This window comes from Rhamphochromis sp. 'chilingali', assembly GCF_963969265.1.
Source record: "Rhamphochromis sp. 'chilingali' genome assembly, chromosome: 1".
Classification (NCBI taxonomy): Eukaryota; Metazoa; Chordata; class Actinopteri; order Cichliformes; family Cichlidae; genus Rhamphochromis; species Rhamphochromis sp. 'chilingali'.
The window spans coordinates 4,467,501-4,485,572 of record NC_137929.1 but is presented as its reverse complement, the minus strand read 5'-3'; the positions used below and the strand labels follow the sequence as shown (position 1 = coordinate 4,485,572).

General features: G+C 42.5%; 1 protein-coding gene across 4 annotated transcripts in view; it reads right to left on the bottom strand.

Annotated features, from left to right (window-relative positions):
• The window catches only part of LOC308397763 (uncharacterized protein), a 53,951-nt gene that overhangs the window by 30,137 nt on the left and 5,742 nt on the right, over nucleotides 1-18,072 (bottom strand). The window contains exons 1-3 of one of the 4 annotated variants that reach the window (XM_080883856.1): nucleotides 11,574-11,667; nucleotides 11,030-11,482; nucleotides 5,575-6,675 (exon numbers count right to left, since the gene is read on the bottom strand). In XM_080883856.1, coding sequence (XP_080739982.1) covers nucleotides 5,575-6,675; nucleotides 11,030-11,047 — 1,119 coding nt within the window. In that variant the 5' untranslated portion in view covers nucleotides 11,048-11,482; nucleotides 11,574-11,667. Of the gene's footprint in view, nucleotides 1-3,308; nucleotides 5,250-5,574; nucleotides 6,676-11,029; nucleotides 11,483-11,573; nucleotides 11,668-18,072 lie in introns of those variants that run through there. The other 3 variants (XM_080883857.1, XM_080883858.1, XM_080883855.1) reach the window with 3 other exon arrangements.

Genomic DNA, 18,072 nt, shown 5'->3' with positions numbered 1-18,072 from the left:
TCAGATGTTGAAGTTAAACTCTGTAATCTTCACTGTGTCACAGAGTTCAGTGAGTCCCGTTATTCACAGTATCAATCAGATCATCAGAGAACAGCTGATCAGCAATCAGTGGTGCCAACAGCGCCTCCTGTGGTGAGAGGATGCAATAATGCAATGTAGCATTTTTTCACTCAACACTTGCAGTCATGGAAACTGTCTGTTGGATCTGTGTGACGTTGCTTTCTTGGTTAGAGTTCCTCACAAATGTCCAGATGATTCTTCTAATGAGGCGTCGACCATGTTTGCAGCTCTTTGGAAGAAAACGTCGCCCTTTGCCATCCTTACTTTTCTTTGACTTCTTCAAATGCAGCTGAACTCCAGCTGGTATTTTCTTGGACTTTGCAGCTGTTTCTGGTCATCAGTTCATTCCTGCAAACCTCTGAAGCTGAACAACAATGATGCTGCATTGCTGGCTGATCCCAAAAGGTTGATTCTGTTCATCTGGACCTTTTCAGAAACGTTTGCTCACTGATCAGGTGACTTCTTCAGTCTCAGCTGACTGCAGCTTTACAACCTTACAAACAGCACATTTGCACAATGACTGAAAGCAGCAGCACCTGATATATATGATACTAATATAATACATATACATATATAATCCATACTAATGATGAAGGAACTGAGCTCACAGTCCATTGTTCATTCAGTGAACTACTTAGTTTATTTTGGGCCTCAGAAATGCTCACTCTGTTTGTACATCACTGTCAGCAATAGACTCATTCTGCTGTGTGGACAGGAACACATGTGACATCACTTCCTGTTTGTTTGTGACTGAAGAAGTTTACAAGGAATCATTTAGAAGAGTTTCAAACATCAACTGATTGAATCCATGAATCTGAAAACGTGTTTGTGAGTGAAAGAGACAGACATGTACAGACTGAACTATCTGTTCAACAGTCAGAGTGTTTCTGTAACAGGAGACACTCTTTACACTCCACTCAGCACAGGGACACTGAGGAACCAGGAGACCAGGGAAACATAAACCCAGGATAAAGAGTTTGAGTGAATGTGGTGTTGAAGGTGTGGAGGTGGATCAGAGTGTCAGAGGAGACTCTGTAGAAGGACAGAGTGCCAGCAGGACAGTCCACATACACTGCTGCTCTGTTAGAGACAGAGGAGGAGGAGGAGGAGGAGGAGGAGATGGATGTTGATCTGTTATTGTGCCTGACAGAATCAGGACCATCATCAGAGCAGAACAGACTCCAGGACTGATCATTGTTTCCAAACACACAGTCATCACTGCCTCCTTTTCCTTCTGATGCTTCTGTAACTCACTGATATATAAACGCTTCCTCTCCACTCGACCTCCCAGTAACAGCGACCAGTCAGACCATTTCTACACAGCAGCTGAGGATAAACATCAAATCTGTCTGGATGATCAGGATATGACTGAACCTCCTCCACACAATGTGCCTCAATGTTATTGATATTATTATTATCATTATTATATAATAATAAAACCTTTATAATAAAACCACTAAAAACCTTTATTCTAGCGCAACTTGTAAGCGAACTTGACTTTCAAAATAAAAGCACAAAGCACCAAAACGTTGACTACAAAAAACAAACAGTAATGTACAGCTTAAACAATTTACAATCATGACATAGATCTTGACAAGATAAAGAAATAATCCAAATTATATACAATGTCATCATGCCAACAGTTACAACATCGATGGAGGATCTGTGTAAGCGCTGAGGATCGTCCTGATGGACAGAACAGAAGGAGAGTGAGACAAGTGAAGATATACTAAACAACACTGTGACATGAACTGAGCCACACACAGTTTGATTCACAGGTGATTGACACATTATTTGACCACAAGTGTCTGTGAAGGTTCTCAGTCATCCAGGTCATCGTAGTCAAAGGAGCCTCTTTGCTGACTTAAAGTCAGCAAAGAGGCACAGAAAAGAAGATCAGACACCAGCGAGGGAGGATAAGAAAGACAGACGCAACAACATTGTCATCCCCTATGTAGCCGGTGTATCAGAAAAACTCAGGAGAGTTTTCTCCAAGCATGACATCCCAGTGCATTTCAGACCCAGCAACACACTCAGACACAAACTGGTTCACCCGAAAGACAAAACGCCAAAACACAAACTTAACAACGTGGTGTATGCTGTACAGTGCAGTGAGGAATGCCCAGACCTCTACATCGGAGAGACCAAACAGCCACTTCACAAGCGCATGGCACAACATAGAAGAGCCACCTCCACAGGACAAGACTCAGCAGTCCATCTGCATCTTAAGGATAAAGGACACTCTTTCGAGAATGCCAATGTTCACATTTTGGACAGAGAGGACAGATGGTTTGAAAGAGGAGTGAAAGAAGCATCTATGTCCACTGTGAGCGACCATCTTTGAACAGAGGCGGGGTTTACGACACCAACTCTCTGCCATCTATAATCCAGTTTTGAGATCCCTTCCCAGACGCCTTAACGCCCACTCACATCCTGGGCCATCTGACCTCAGGAATTCGCATGATAAGGTGCGGCCAGATTTCACAATGAACACACCCGAAACTCTGGCTGATTGGAGCCCACACCCAGTTTCACACCTTGGCTCAGGCGATTAGAGGATCATCAGGGGGTCCTTTTGTCCCTCTGTGGGGGGTCACTCCCACATGAAATCATGGATGGTGGTCCTGACATGAAGGAAGAGAAAGTTACAGGTTGCATCCTTTGACTTTGTCTCCGTGCCTTTGGGCGATTTTCAGAAGGACAGATGTTTCTGTTCAATTCTTAAATCAATGTTTTCAAACACAAACACTATTTTAAAGCTTCTAGAGAGTAAAATATTAATGATAATTATAATAACAATAATAAAAACAAAAGCTCTCAGATCCATCAAACCAAGCAGCAGAAAGAACAATAACTGAAGAGAAAACTTTAACCTTGTAGACTTCATTATGTTCCAGCTGCTCTACAGACGCTGTGACCTCGAACTTAAGCAGGTCGTAAAGTATGTGCAGCTCAATAACTTCATAATCAGACCCTGTGGTATTTAGGCAGCAGAACAACTAAGAATAACAACTACAAATAATGTTTTTAGGTTTCTGTTGTACTGCAAGGTTCTGTACAGGAGAACCAAACCAAGAGCAAATATTACGTCTCATTTACACCTGAGCACGAAGAGCCATCAACATTTAGCAAATTGAATCATCTTTGTTTAGATGCAAGAAGAATCATATAGAAATGAAAAAGTAGAAATAGAAATCCAGAGCAAAGATATCCTCTAATTCAGCGTAGCACATGTGCAGCTGCTGCGATTCACGTAAGCATTCGGCTCGTCGCTGTTGCAGATTTTTCTCTCGCTGTTCTGGCTCACAGCGCTGCAAACACAAAAATAAATATCCCCAAAGGTGTGAAAGGGAGCTAATTAGTAAGAGTATTGTTACTCTCCGCAGGAGTAGTCCAGCAGTAGAAATCAGTACAATAACAAGGTGTGTAACATCTAGCAGGGTGACAGAAAAACCCAGGGTAACTTCTAAGGACCTCAACGTCTCTCTCACATTGTGTTTTTTAAACATGCTTCCATTTGTCACTTCAGTCTTTACTCTGAAATACAGGAAGAGAAATCATGGCTGAAACAATTTCTCATGAAACCAGGGGTGTGGTCCAACAGTCAGTTTGGTGAGGAAGGTTCCTAACTGAGAGAAGTGACCCAGAAGTATCTGTGTAGCAGCCACAATGAATCCAGATCATGAGCTTTATTAACTGATCAAAGTCTCTTCTTTCATCTTCTGTATCATTCAGTTTGCATTGGTAATGCCCATTATTGTAATGCTTTTTTAAGACCAGCAAAACTTTATTTCACTTTGGGTTAGCTGGGATAAGTGATGGATGGCGGGAATTTTACTTCAGCCACAGAAATCCTAAACAGGAAGGAGGAGCAGAGTTACAGTGGATCACTATCCAGCAGGGAAACAAGGTTTATTTCAATTTCTTGGCCATGAGTGAGATTTACTGAGTGGGCAAATTAGGGAGACGACACCATCAGATCCCGAGCCCTCCATGTGTTAATCAAGAGACGGCTGCTGTGCTACATCCATAAATAATGAATAAATTAGGAGCTAAAGCTGAAAGGACAGTTTATTTGTACCATCTTCACGTGAACACATTCAAGAACATCACAGATGAAGAAACATTAAAAACTTCCACACTACATAAAGCAAGAAAAATAGTTTTTCTTTCAGGTGGTTTCAGAAAAACAGAAACATCAAACATCTCCAAGACTCTCTTTGAAAGAACTAAAAACCTTTGTTCTCATGGTCCAATCATGAGTGAACTCCCGATGAAGCCTTGTGTGCTAAAACATGTCAGAGTTTTAAAGGTTAAACATGAGTTTCCAAAACGTAAAGCTGGAGAACAATGAACTATTTGACTGAGTTTCAATCATTTACAGACGAGCAAAACCAGGACAGAGAAAAAACGACAAAACTGACTCAGTAAAACAACAGAAAAGAAGATCCCATGTAGATCTGTATTATGTAGAAGTTCAGCCCAGCAACCAGTTCAGTTCAACACAAGTTTAGATGATTCTATCTGAACTCTGTGGAGCCTGATCTCAATCTTTTTGAGTCTGACCAGAGGAAACCAGATGATCTTTCTGTGTCTTCAGATTCACTGTGATCCAGTGATGGGAGTGATTTCAGCCCTGAGTGATCGCGCTGATGTTTGCACAGAGCAGACAATGAGGTGAATGTTTGGGCACATTGGTAACAGTGAAACAGTTTATTAGTAACATGGGATCGTTTGTGTGCAGAGTATGAACTGAGATTCCTGAAGCTCTTGTCACACTGGTCACAGCTGTAGTTTCCTTCCATGTGTGCACGTTCATGAATGTTACGACTACCTGATTGTGAGAAGCTTCTCTCACAGTGTCTGCACTTGTGTGGTTTCTCTCCTGTGTGGACTCGTTTGTGTGATTTAAGCTGACCTGCAGTGGTGAAGGATGACCCACACTGATCACAGAGGTGCTTTTTAACCCCACTGTGAATCAGTTCATGTCGTTTTAAATCACTTGGTGTGGTGAAGCTTCTCCCACATTCTTTGCAGTATTTCAGTTTGTCTCCAGTGTGTCTACGTTGATGTACTTTTAGGGTCTTTTGCCGACTGAAAGTTTTTCCACAGAGGTCACAATGAAAGTCTTTCCCACCACCACAGTGATGACAGGGTTGAGAACTGGATCCATCTATGTCGCTCTGCTTCTAAACAAAGACACAAAGACAGTGTAAGTCAGTCCTTCAACATTTGTATCCTGAACGTCGCCTGAAATAAAGAGCATCTCTGCAGACGTCCAACTACATTTGACTGTTTCAGTTAACACACTCAGTTTACTGGTCTGCAATAACTACAATACTACCACCATAATACTACAGTAATACTAAAATCATAACTGAAAGGAAAATCTGAATAATCACTCAGAGCTGCTTTTCCATGCAGTAGAATTGCTAACATGCTAACACAGTTTAATGAGCAGAGTTGTTCCAAACAGTCAGGCTAAAATGACAAGATAACAATATAAATACATACCTCACAGTAGCTGCACTTGTAGAGTCTCTTTCTGGTGTGGATCTGTTGGTGTAGTCTCAGGTCATGTGGAGATTTAAAAGTCTTCTCACACAGGTCACATTGATAAGGTCTCTCCTCAGTGTGGGTAAACATGTGTCGTTGTAACTGTGCGTCTGTTGTAAAGTATTTGCCACACTGTTCACAGCAGTACACATCATGTCTGGTGTGAATGCGTAGGTGTGTATTTCGGCTCCCTCTCTGGCTGAAAGTTTTTCCACAGATGTCACAGCTGTATGGCTTAATTCCAGAGTGAGTAACTAGATGCTTCTGTAAGTGGCTACTGTGAGTAAAAGCTCTGTCACACTGATCACAGCTGTACGCTTTAACTCCACTGTGGATGAGTTGGTGTGTTTTTAGGGAACGCTTCAAGGAAAAAGACTTTCCACACAAGTCACAGCTGAACGGTCTCTCTCCAGTGTGGATGACCTGATGCTGTTTTAGTGAAGCCTTCAGAGTAAACTCCATCCCACACTCGTCACAGCTGTATGCCTTAATTCCAGAGTGGGTAACTAGATGACTCTGTAAGTGGCTACTGTGAGTAAAAGCTCTGCCACACTGATCACAGCTGTACGCTTTAACTCCACTGTGGATGAGTTGGTGTTTTTTTAGGGAACCCTTCCTGGAAAAAGAATTTCCACACAAGTCACAGCTGAACGGTCTCTCTCCAGTGTGGATGACCTGATGCTGTTTTAGTTTAGCCCTCACAGTAAAACCCTTCCCACACTCGTCACAGCTGTATGCCTTAATTTTAGAGTGGGTAACTAGATGACTCTGTAAGTGGCTACTGTGAGTAAAAGCTCTGCCACACTGATCACAGCTGTACGCTTTAACTCCACTGTGGATGAGTTGGTGTCTTTTTAGGGAACGCTTGAAGGAAAAAGACTTTCCACACAAGTCACAGCTGAACGGTCTCTCTCCAGTGTGGATGACCTGATGCTGTTTTAGTTTAGCCTTCTCAGTAAAAGCCTTCCCACACTCGTCACAGGTGTGTTTTTTCTCTCCCTTTCTTCTGTGAGGTTTGTCGGCCTCCTGAGAGCGCTGACTTCTGGCTCCATGTTGGTCCTGCAGTGACAGAGATACAAACAGAGGCAGTGAGTGAAATGCAGTCGTGGAACAAACTCAACCTTCAAACTCCATTAACACTAGTTTTAAACCTGAAGGTGGAGCGTGGCACCAAACACCTTAAAGGTCTCTTATCCCCACCTGCTGGTAGTTCTAACACATTACATCCAACCTGCTGTTAAAGATAATTCATGACTGTTCAAACACTAAAATCATGCGCACACACACACACACACACACACACACACACACACACACACACATTATTTTATAATTTAGATTATTTTGTTGTTTCCTATTACATATTTCTATAATTTGTATAGATTTATACAGAATTATTCAGTGATAATAAATCCTATGTTTGTTTATTCTAAAGGAACCCCGTTAGCTTCCACAACAGATGTTGCTCGTCTTCCATCAAATACTCACATAAAATATTACACAATAAAGTGGATTCAAGATATCCACATAATTTCACTCTTACATCCACAGTGAGGTTTCACAATTGTTCAAATATAAGCAATCAATAATAATAATAATAATAATATCAATAACATTGAGGCACATTACACAAATTTCAAAAACAAATCATGTCTTACAATATTTACAACAACTAAAAGCTCTGTAAATCGGCTTTTAAGTGTTCATTGAAGTTTTGAATAATTCTCTAATTTTTTAAGGCAACTTATTCCACTTAAAAGTTGCTCTAAATGTAACAGTTTTACAAAACGTTACTTTTAACTCGAGCATTTACTAAATTGCAGCTTGTTGAAAACTGTGTAATATGATGATGTATTTCATCTGGATACTGCAGCTGAGCAGAATAAATGTGGTGTGTTTAACAGAATTGCTTTCTTTAGAACTACAAGTAAGCCATAGAATATTTTAGCCTGTACAGGAAGCCAAGAAAGGTTATTATGCATTTGATCAATATTAGTATAGTATGAACATCTTCACACTAATCTGGACGCCTTATTCTGGACTAACTGAAGTCTGTTAAGATCTGTCTTATTAGCTGCTGACCAAATGATTGAACAATACTCCAGATGAGACATTACTAGTGCATTAATGACATCTTTCATAATGAAGAAGTGATACACAAAGAGCATTTCATAGCCATAGCTATGCCTTGTCGGCAGAGTTATGTGACATTAGTGATGTTTGTACTTTCAGCGTTAACTTGGTTTTAAAGCCTTTAAAATATACGCCATTCAATCCGGTTGTTCAGTCTGACGTCACTAGCCGTGTCTGGGTCTAAACTCCGCTGCAGGTCCATATATCAAACGATCACTATGGCATTACTGAGAGTTGAAAAACTGTCTAAAGTCTTTCATCTTTAATAAAATGATCAGCGTTCTGCCCTACCAGGTGTAACAACTGAGTTTAACATCCAGGCATCCATGAAAACGGAATTTATGACATTTAACGGAGTTAGAAGTTAGCAGGGAGTTAGCTCGCTAGCTTCTATCTAAATACAATATAGCATGTCCTGACTGCGGGGTTTTGGAAACAAATTCAAACCTACAGCTCTGCTATCACTTCCAACATAAATGAAGACAGAAAACTAAACAGCAGTGACGTTTGTAGGGTTACTGAAGTTGGGCTAGCTGGTATATAATGATGTGCTACGTGACCGCTAGCGACACAGCTATGTTAGCATAATATAAACAAGCTAACTTTTTTTCCACTCGATAAAAGTTTATGTGAGTGTTCTCGGTGGTCAGGAACAAATGTAATCGCATGGCAGGATGCTGTAAAAGGACCAAACTTCAGCCAGGAGAACAACTGAGATAATCCATCCACAACACGAGGTTAGTCATTCATATACTGCTGCATGGGCTGGGCTGTAGTTACATCCTAAGGTTTTAAAACCTGAGCTTAAATAAATGATTAGCGGTAATAAAAGCCGAGGGAGGTCAGCAGTGATCACTGACTGTTTTAGGAGATTTTGAGATCAAATAGAAGAAAATACATAACATTAAACATGTTAACAACAAAAAAGCCATATTAAACGCAGACTACTTTAGGCCCGGAAGTAGGATTCGTCGCGTCATCACTGAACAACCGGATAGTCGACCTTAATCTGACAGAGAATGTGATGATTTTGTGGATAATTAAAGTCAGTCATATATCCACAAACACAACAAGCTGAAAGTCAGTGATGCTGCTCGGTTTGCAGTCCTGAACATCACGGCACAAGCAGGATTCACTGCACTGTTAATGTTAGCTGTGTTATATTGCTGCCTCTGTTCGGTGGTGTCGAGCCAAACGCACTTTAACGTGTGTTTGAACGAGCTGACGGTTCACTCGTTAAGCTGAAAGAAAGATGCTTTAATCACAGCAGTCACACATGTGTCCACTGCACCATCTGGAACTCTTCTTGTTTACACTCGTAATAACACAAACACTAAATCCTGCTTCTCTGGTGCTGTTGTGTAGCAGTGTGTACACCTGAGACTGTCACCTGTCTGTCTGTCCTGCACTCTCTCTCTGTTTCTTTCTCTCTGATTGTGGAATAAAAGTATGAACATGTGTTTATAAGTTACACTTGTGTTTGAATCCTGCAGCTTATCACACATTTGATTTCCATGTGTGACGACTGCAAGTGTCCAGAGTGAGGACAGACTGAGGGAGCCACTGCTGCACATCATCTGTGAGGCTTTGCAGCCCTGATGATCCACCAGGACAAACTCAGCAGTGTGTGAGGAAGAGGAGGAGGAAGAGCCAGCAGCAGCTGACAGATGGAGAGAATAGACAGACTGTTCCCTGTTTGTGAAGGACTGCTAGGAAAGTTTAACATAACTTGATAGGTTTGTAGCATAAACCTATTCGCTGGAACGTTAAGACAATATAATTACACTGCAAGCAAGACGCAAGTAGGCAAACTTCTTCATGTTACTCGTGCACGGGAGAGAACCAGACAGAGCGCCGTTCCTTCGCTTGACCCCAGTAGCTCTCGTCCGTTCTCCCGTACCACTGTTCTTTTATTGAGGTTACATGAATATGCATAAGTTCATTAACATATGACGTCTACATACAAACAAAGAGTACCTTGCCTGTGTGTGTGTGTGTGTGTGTGTGTGTGTGTGTGTGTGTGTGTGTGTGTGTGTGTGTGGACTGCTGATCAAAGGGTCAAACATCCTTGGTCAGGAAGAGGGTAGACTAGACCCCCCCCCCCGGTGAGGAAGTCCAGCAGTTCATCTAAACAGAAAAGCACTTAGACTAGAACAGACGTAGCTACGTTAATCCTACCATAAAACAATAAGACATGGTATGACCTCTCATGCTCCCAAAGTGCTGTCTAATACACACAAAGTTTGCAGACTATCAAGGATCAAAACCTCTACCAATCTACAACTAATTACAAAACTCTAAGCATATATAAGTAAATATTTCTAAGCATAAATAACAATCAACAATACAAATCTAACATAACTGTCTGTGCTGAATCAGTCTTATTAGGTAATGTTCAAATAATGTGATCATCCCAGTGTTTTCAGTGTGGGAGAAAGTACTCAGGGCCTTCAAGTTACACACTATGAAAGGCAGCAACAAGTTTAATGTTCAGAAACCTAAAGTCTGTATCAGCAGCAGGATGGAGCTAAAAATAAATGTTGGTTTCAGTTCTATGAAGCTTTGAGTATTTTGGATCAGTAGCTGCTGTGTTTGTTGCATCATATTGCTGTAACTGTTTATATGCTTTATATATTCTGAGCTAAGTTGATCTATAGTGTTACATGATACACTCTCAGAAATACGAAATAAGAACATTTTTGTACCTATAGGAACATTTTTTTTGAATGTTCCCTTAAAAGTACATTACTGGTGTTTAAAAGTCCAGAAATGCCCCTTTAAAGGTTCAATTTGAAATAAAGTACAAATCTGTATTATAAAAAGAAGGACGATGCAGTTCATCTGATCACTCCTCATAACATTCTGGAGTGCAGGCAAAATGCTATTATAAAATCTTAAGCAGCAACTTCTCCAGGTTCCAATATTTATGCAATTCTCAAACCTTTTGGCCACGACTGTATAACCTCTTCTGAAGTTTAGTGGATATTATACATGGTTATGCTCAGGATGTGTCGGCCAGTTTCCACTGGAAACGCCTTTTGGTTAAACTGTCAGCGAGGAATTTGCATTTGCACTGTTACATTTTTATATAACTTTAATGCACATAAACAACAGCTGCTTGTTTCAGTGAAAATACATTGATGGGTTTTTAATAAAGTTGTGGAGCTGCAAAGTATTTTGTCTGGTGTCAATTCTATCGTCAGCTACATCGTTATGGCAACTGTTCAAATGTATATGGTGATAAATATCTTTGGTCATATGGTCCTGCTCTGTCTGTCACCTTCTGTGTTGAGCTCATTGTTTCCTCTGTAGTGGCTGAGCTGAGTCCAAGTAGCTGAAAATGTTCCTCTGCTGCTCCGTCAGACTCTCCTCCTCCTGCTGATCAGCTGGGACACAAAACAGATCTTTGTTAGGCTCCACACTGCACTGAAGAGTCAAAGTGTCTCATATGTTCATCTGACAAGTAAAAGAACACATTTTTGTTTCCCGAGGTGGGCAACTTGTTGGAAACAAACACAAAAGCTTTGAGCACTGATACCTGCCATTGCTGGCTTTGAAAGATGCAACACCAGCAATGTGGATTGTCAAGACTCAAACCAATCATCAAGCAAAGACAACAGGGATCATTTGTTTCTGTTTATTTAGCATTCACAGCATTTGTAGTTGCCTTCTGTGCAGGGGAAGTCCACGCACACTGTGTGGTACCGCCATCCGCAGAAGGTGCATTCAACCTCTGTAAGAGAAACGAGATTGTCTGAGACTGAAATGATATTAACTAAAGAAGTGGTGATTTGTAAAACTTCACATTTTGATCCGGGACGTACTCTGCATGAAAACAAGCGCTCACTCTTCCTGCTCAACAAATGACAAGGGCGGAGCCTTATACCACGTGATACAGAAGCTGTGCCGTGTGATGCTAAAATTAGCAGGGAAACAACAACGGAGAGCACGTCAGGGATGACGAGAAAGTGACAGGAGAAAATCCGTCCCGGTCAACCACCCAAACATCAATAACGGGAACCTTATACAGCGCTTCCCTATACACGTCGAACTCCCGCAGCCACAAAGACATCACGTAGGCTATCACTTATCACCTGACCAAAGATATGGCTCCATCAACACTGTGCAAAACGAGGGATTTAGGAAAACGATCAACACCCTAGACAAACGCTACACAGTGCCGTCCCGCAACTATTTTTCTATTGTTGCACTACCTGCTCTGTACACGCAGCGTCGAGCAACGGTGGAGACGGAATTTCAAGCAGGACAACATTTTGCTGCAACAACAAAACGTGAGACATTTGTTGTTTTATGTTTATTTATTGTTATGAGAGAATCATGATCTCAATTCTAAGCCAAAAAATCGTGATTCTCATTTTATGCAAAATCGTGCAGCCCTAACATTAACACAAAACTATTGTTTCACCAGAGAAACACACATGAAGAGAGAGAGAGAGACAATAACAGCTACCAAACAGTCGTCATAATTCGTCACACAATGAGAAAAGCACAAATCAACAAGTAACAATGACTAATTAATATTAAAATCTGTAACATAATGTATTGTTTGGAGTTTAGTCTGATTGGTTCAGGATGAGCTGCCATTATCCAATCACACGTCTGCTTACCTGCATCTTTTCTCTTTTTTCTAACCTGAGCACCTGATGGCTTTGAACTTTTGTTGTCCATCTTCCATTGGTTTGAATTTTGCGCTCCAGTACAAACACAAATCCCCCAACCCGAGGATCAGCACAATTAACCTAACAGACCTACACCTTAGTTCACAGATTTACTTTGTCTAAGGTTGATTTCTGGGATTTCACACAACCCAGGATTCAGATCGTGAATCCATGATGGGCTTGGATTTACATCATTATAAATGAAATGTGCTCTACTTGGAAGCAGCCGGCCCCGCCCCTTTTGACGGGTTGTGTGAGACTTTAAATCATCAAACTGTAAATTATAAATTAAATTGTTATTGATCCTTTACCCCGAGTCCTAAAGTGTAGATTTATTTTCTTACTCTTCTTATATTTGTTGTTTGTTTACTTGCACCGCTGTAACTGCAGCCTCGTCGTCTCGTCTCTCTATATGCTGGACTGTCTGTAGCGGAGATGACAATAAAGTTTACTTTGACTTCAGCAGCGCGCAGGCGCACCGAGGGCTCTCGCGCTCACTTTATAGAATTTAGAAAAAACATCGGTGCAGATTATAAGTCTGTATCATAATATCTGTTTGTTGTGTTGTTTTTATTTTGTTTTGCGAGTTGGTTATTAGATGCCGCTCCAGCCAGCCAGAGACTCCCCGCCGCCCCGCCCTCTCCTCCCTGTGCCGCCAGCAGCACCTCGCAAACGGAGGGCGCCCTTACTCCCAGCAAATGGCTGATAGAAAACCGATCGGTGCCTACGAATTTCCCAATATGCGCTGGCATGACGTCGGGGAAGCATGGGTACGACCGATTATTTTATTTTTTTCTTGCCAATGCCCGTGATGCCCCCCCCCCCACCACGATGCATTCTATTGGTTTGCACACCAATAGAAGAGAGCCCCGCCTTTAACGCTCTTCTCTCACAGAGAGCAACAGAAAACTTGGAAAAACTCCAGATTGACTGAACTCAGTTCAAAGTTACCTTGACACCTTTAGATGTGAGAGGTAGTGATGGTCCGCTTGAAGCTGACGCTCCGGTGCGTGTGTCAGAAAGATCAACGCGCTGCTTCAGAAGCACCGTGTCGAGGCTTGATTCGTTTGGCCAGAGTCACGTGATCAGTGACGTCTGAAGCTTCGTTTAGAACGTACCTTTTTTAAATCGAACTTTATTGAAACACAATGAGTATACAACATACAAACAGATGAAGTTTACAAAAGAACAGAACATGAACATACAGAACCAGGAGTAAAAAAATGATGATATGAGTAGGCGAAAAAAATCAACATATTGTAACGTGCAGTGGAGATGAAGCCAGCCGCGGAGGTGTGCAGGTGGATAGCGAATGAGCAACAGCTTCTGACTTTCCAAAAAGTACTCATTTATTTACAATATCAAAAATAAAAGTGCTACCTCTACCACACATTACTAAAGAGCACACTAGTCCGCGTACACACGGGAGCATCCATTTCAGGAGGAGTGCGAAGAAGAACCAAAAGGGGGTGACACCAGTCGTGAGACAGGAGGCGCCGCCATGTGGTGATACACTGCATTACAATAGCAACTGTTACATAGTCCCCCCCTGGTGAGAAAAAGGCTGTCCTCAGCCGTACACAGCCGAAAAAGCACACACCACACCTAACAGTACCCTATACATAGAGGTTACAGCTAAGATTGGTGCACACACACAGGGCAAAAGACCATTTAAAAATGAAATTGGTGAAAATAAGACGAATATGTACAGTGGAAAATCAGTTTTCTTAGTTTTTTTCACTTTTTTCTTTTGTTCTTTTTTTTTTTTCTAAGTAAATGCCAAGAATGAACCTTAACGCACGAAAGAGCCATAAAACTGGATTAAGTAGAGCAAACAGAAACATCTACATATCATGACTCAAAGTAGCAATGCAACAAGACAGCATCAAACAGGTTTAACCAAAACATTTCACTTCAGATCAAGCCTGGTTGTGTGAAAATCATTAGTCCATCTTTTGTTGCTCCAGCCAGACGTAACTCTGGGGAAACGTCTGGGCCTGAGATTGTAATGTCCACCAGCAGCTGGGTGCTGGACAGATCTGGGTGAAACACTCTCTGGAACAGCGCCCACACCAGAAGAAGAGTCAATGTCCGGTAAATCAAAGGGGAATGGCTCAGAGTCAATGTCAGTATCTGCAGGGGGGCCAGGGTGGGCCTGAGAGTCAGAGTTCAGACCCTCTGCGGTCTCTCTCTCAGCAGGCAATGAAACAGAATGTTCTTTGGAAGTGAGAGAGTCCCAGGTATGGAACGGTTGCATGTTCACAACATGATAAACACCTGCATCCACACCGGAGTCCACCCAAGTGAGCCTGTAGGGTTGCTGACGACACCGTCGTGGTGGGCCTGATCTCTGATAACAACGAGACGGCCTACCTGAAGGAGATTAGGAATCTGGAGAACTGGTGCCAGAGGACCTCCTTCTAAACGTCAGTAAGACAAAGGAGCTGATAGTGGACTTCAGCACTAAGCAGGAGAGGAACGAGTCATCAACGAGTGCCCAGTGGAGAGAGTGGACAGCTTCAAATACCTCGGAGTTCACATCACGCAGGACCTGTCATGGTCCTGTCACATCAACACCGTTGTGAAAAAGGCCCGTCAGCGTCTCTACCATCTCAGACGCTTGAGAGACTTCCAACTGCCCTCCAAGGTGCTCAGGAACTTTTACTCGTGCACCATAGAGAGCATCCTGACGGGAAACATCTTAACCTGGTTCGGGAACAGCACCATGCAGGACAGACGAGCTCTACAGAGGGTTGTGCGATCAGCTGAGCGCACCATCCGCTCCGAGCTCCCTGACCTGCACTCAATCTACAGCAGGCGGTGCTGGACCAAGGCCAGGAAGATCGTGAAGGACCTCAGCCATCCCAACAACAGACTGTTCTCTCTGTTGAGGTCAGGAAAGCGATTCCGCTCCCTGAAGACCAACACAGAGAGACTGAGGAGGAGCTTCTTCCCGCAGGCGATACGGTCTCTCAATCACAATCACACCACCACACAGTCCTGACCCACACATATAGTTCTTACACACACACTGGACATTCTGGACATTGTTTTCACTTCATCATTTAAATCACTGCTGCTGTTATTGTGTATATATTTATTTATACTTCTTGTGTATTTTGTTCATACATTATTATATAGTTCTATATTGTGTATTTTGTTGTACAGTTATTTTATTTTCAATTTAATTTATATATTTTATCTTATTCTCCCAGTTAAATTTACCCTTCATTCTAATTTGTGTTGTACAGTTATTTCATTTTTAACCTTAATTTATATTTTATTCCTTCCTAGTTAAATTTACCCTTTTTAATTTTTCATATTTATTTCCTATCTTATTCATAGCCTTTTCCTTTTTTGTTTTCTTTAGGTCACGAGCAGTTGTCCAAGCATTTCACTACATATCGTACTGTGTATGACTGTGTACGTGACAAATAAAATTTGAATTTGAAATTAACATCACTGAGTCTCTGAGATACACACAATGGTCCCTGAAACAGTGGTGCAAGTTTAGCAGTAAAGTTAGACTGAGCGTCTGACCTGGGGTGCGTCTTAACTCTCACAAGGTCACCAACACGAGACATCGACATGCCACGTTTCAAGTCATAGTAATGTTTTTGTCTGTCATGGCTATAGTCCAAAGCTGCTTTGGCGTGGTCGTGAGCTTCCTGCAGGGAGGCTCTCAGAGTCTCAGGGTAAGGCACACCCGGTTCATCAACACCTACTGTAGAAGGCTGAGTGATAAGGTCAAGCGGGGTGTCTAACTCACGACCATAAAGCATCATGGCAGGAGTCATACCTGTACTGTCATGGGGGGCGGTGCGCAGAGCAAAGCAAATTTGAGGGAGAAACTTGTCCCATGATGTGTGCTTATCACCTACATAAGCGCGGATTGCAGTTTTCAGAGTCCGGTTGACGCGTTCAGTAGCATTTGTCTGAGGCAGAAACAACATGTTCAAAAAGCTCACTCACAAAGGAGACCCTCTGTCAGAAATGAGGTAAGTGGGTGTACCATGCCTAGCAAAAATGTCAGTGACGAATTTACCAGCTGCTACCTGAGATATAGCTTCTTTGACAGCACTGGCTTCAACCCATTTACCGTATTTTCACAACCATAAGGCGCACTTAAAAGTCTTAGGTTTTCTTCAAAAAGTACGGCGCGCCCTATAGCGCAGTGCGCCCTGTGTGTTGTAATGAGGACGTAGTAGAGAACGCCATGAGAACGCTAAAGGGTGAAGTGTGTGCGTTGACTTTATCGCACATACCTGTATAAAAGAACAGGTATGTGCGTTATGCAGGACATCGTTGTTTTAACAACCCTGAAAATGGCAAAGAGACACGCTTACGAAGCACAGTTTAAACTGAAGGCCATCAGCTACGCGGAGGAACATGGAAATCAAGCAGCGGCGAGAGAATTTAAGATTAACGAATCGATGGTTCGCAAATGGAGGAAGCTAGAAAACAAGCTCCGGCAGGTCAAGAAAACGCAGCTGAGTTTCCGCGGACATAAGGCGAGGTGGCCCGAGTTGGAGGAAAGACTCGAGCGGTGGATCATCGAGCAAAGAACGAGCGGGAGAAGCGTCTCGACGGTCACCATTCGGCTAAAAGCAGTTTCACTTTCACATTTTATGAAACGGTGCCATTTTTCCATCCGGACCAGGACTACGGTAGCGCAGCAACTTCCAGCGGATTATAAGGAAAAGCTGGCCATCTTCCGCTCCTAGTGCAGCAAACACATCGGCGACAAACACATCCAGCGATGGATGACCGATGGAGACCACAGTTTCACCAAGAGTGGAAGGCAGCGCCGGGCGAGTTACGCCACAATTTGCCAATGGATTGTAGATGCTTGGGCTAATATGTCTGCTGGCACTGTTGTTCGAGCTTTCGCAAAAGCCGGCATCATTTCCGAGGAGCCGCACGGCACGGAAAGTGACTCTGACAGTGAAGAAAGTGAACCTGGCATGTTTGATGGAGATTTAGCGCAGCTGTTCAATTCAGACACAGAGGATGAGGACTTCGATGGGTTTGATTGATGATAAAAATGTGATTACCACACTTTGTTTTGCTCCTGCTTTATTTTTAAATATGCACACTTGTATGTTTGTGTGTTGTTGATGATGATGATTACTGGTAATAAAAATGTGAGTAAGGTACCGAACTCAGGTTTGCTCCCGCTTTATTTTTAAATACGCATACGGTACTTGTATGCGCCCTATAATCCAGTGCGCCTTATGTGTGTGTTAAATACAGTAATGGCACACATAACTGAGACTGCGCCTTTTAGCACAGTGCGTCTTATGGTCGTGAAAATACGGTAGTCAAATAGTCAACAAACACGATCAAATAAGCATTACCAGTGGGGGTGCGGGGAAGTGGCCCAACAAAATCCACACCCACATACTCCCAGGGTTTCTGGGGGACAATGGGAACCATAAGACCGGCTGCTTTTTTCTGACTTGGCTTGGTGAGTTGGCACACTGAGCATGAAATCACATAGCGTTTCACATCAGCTGCCATTTTGGGCCAGAAAAACCTAAAACGCAGTCTAGCCAATGTCTTAGAAACACCCAAGTGACCTGCTGTGGGGTGGTCATGGTAATAGTCCAGCAAGGTGCCTCTCATGGAAGTAGGGGCAAACAGT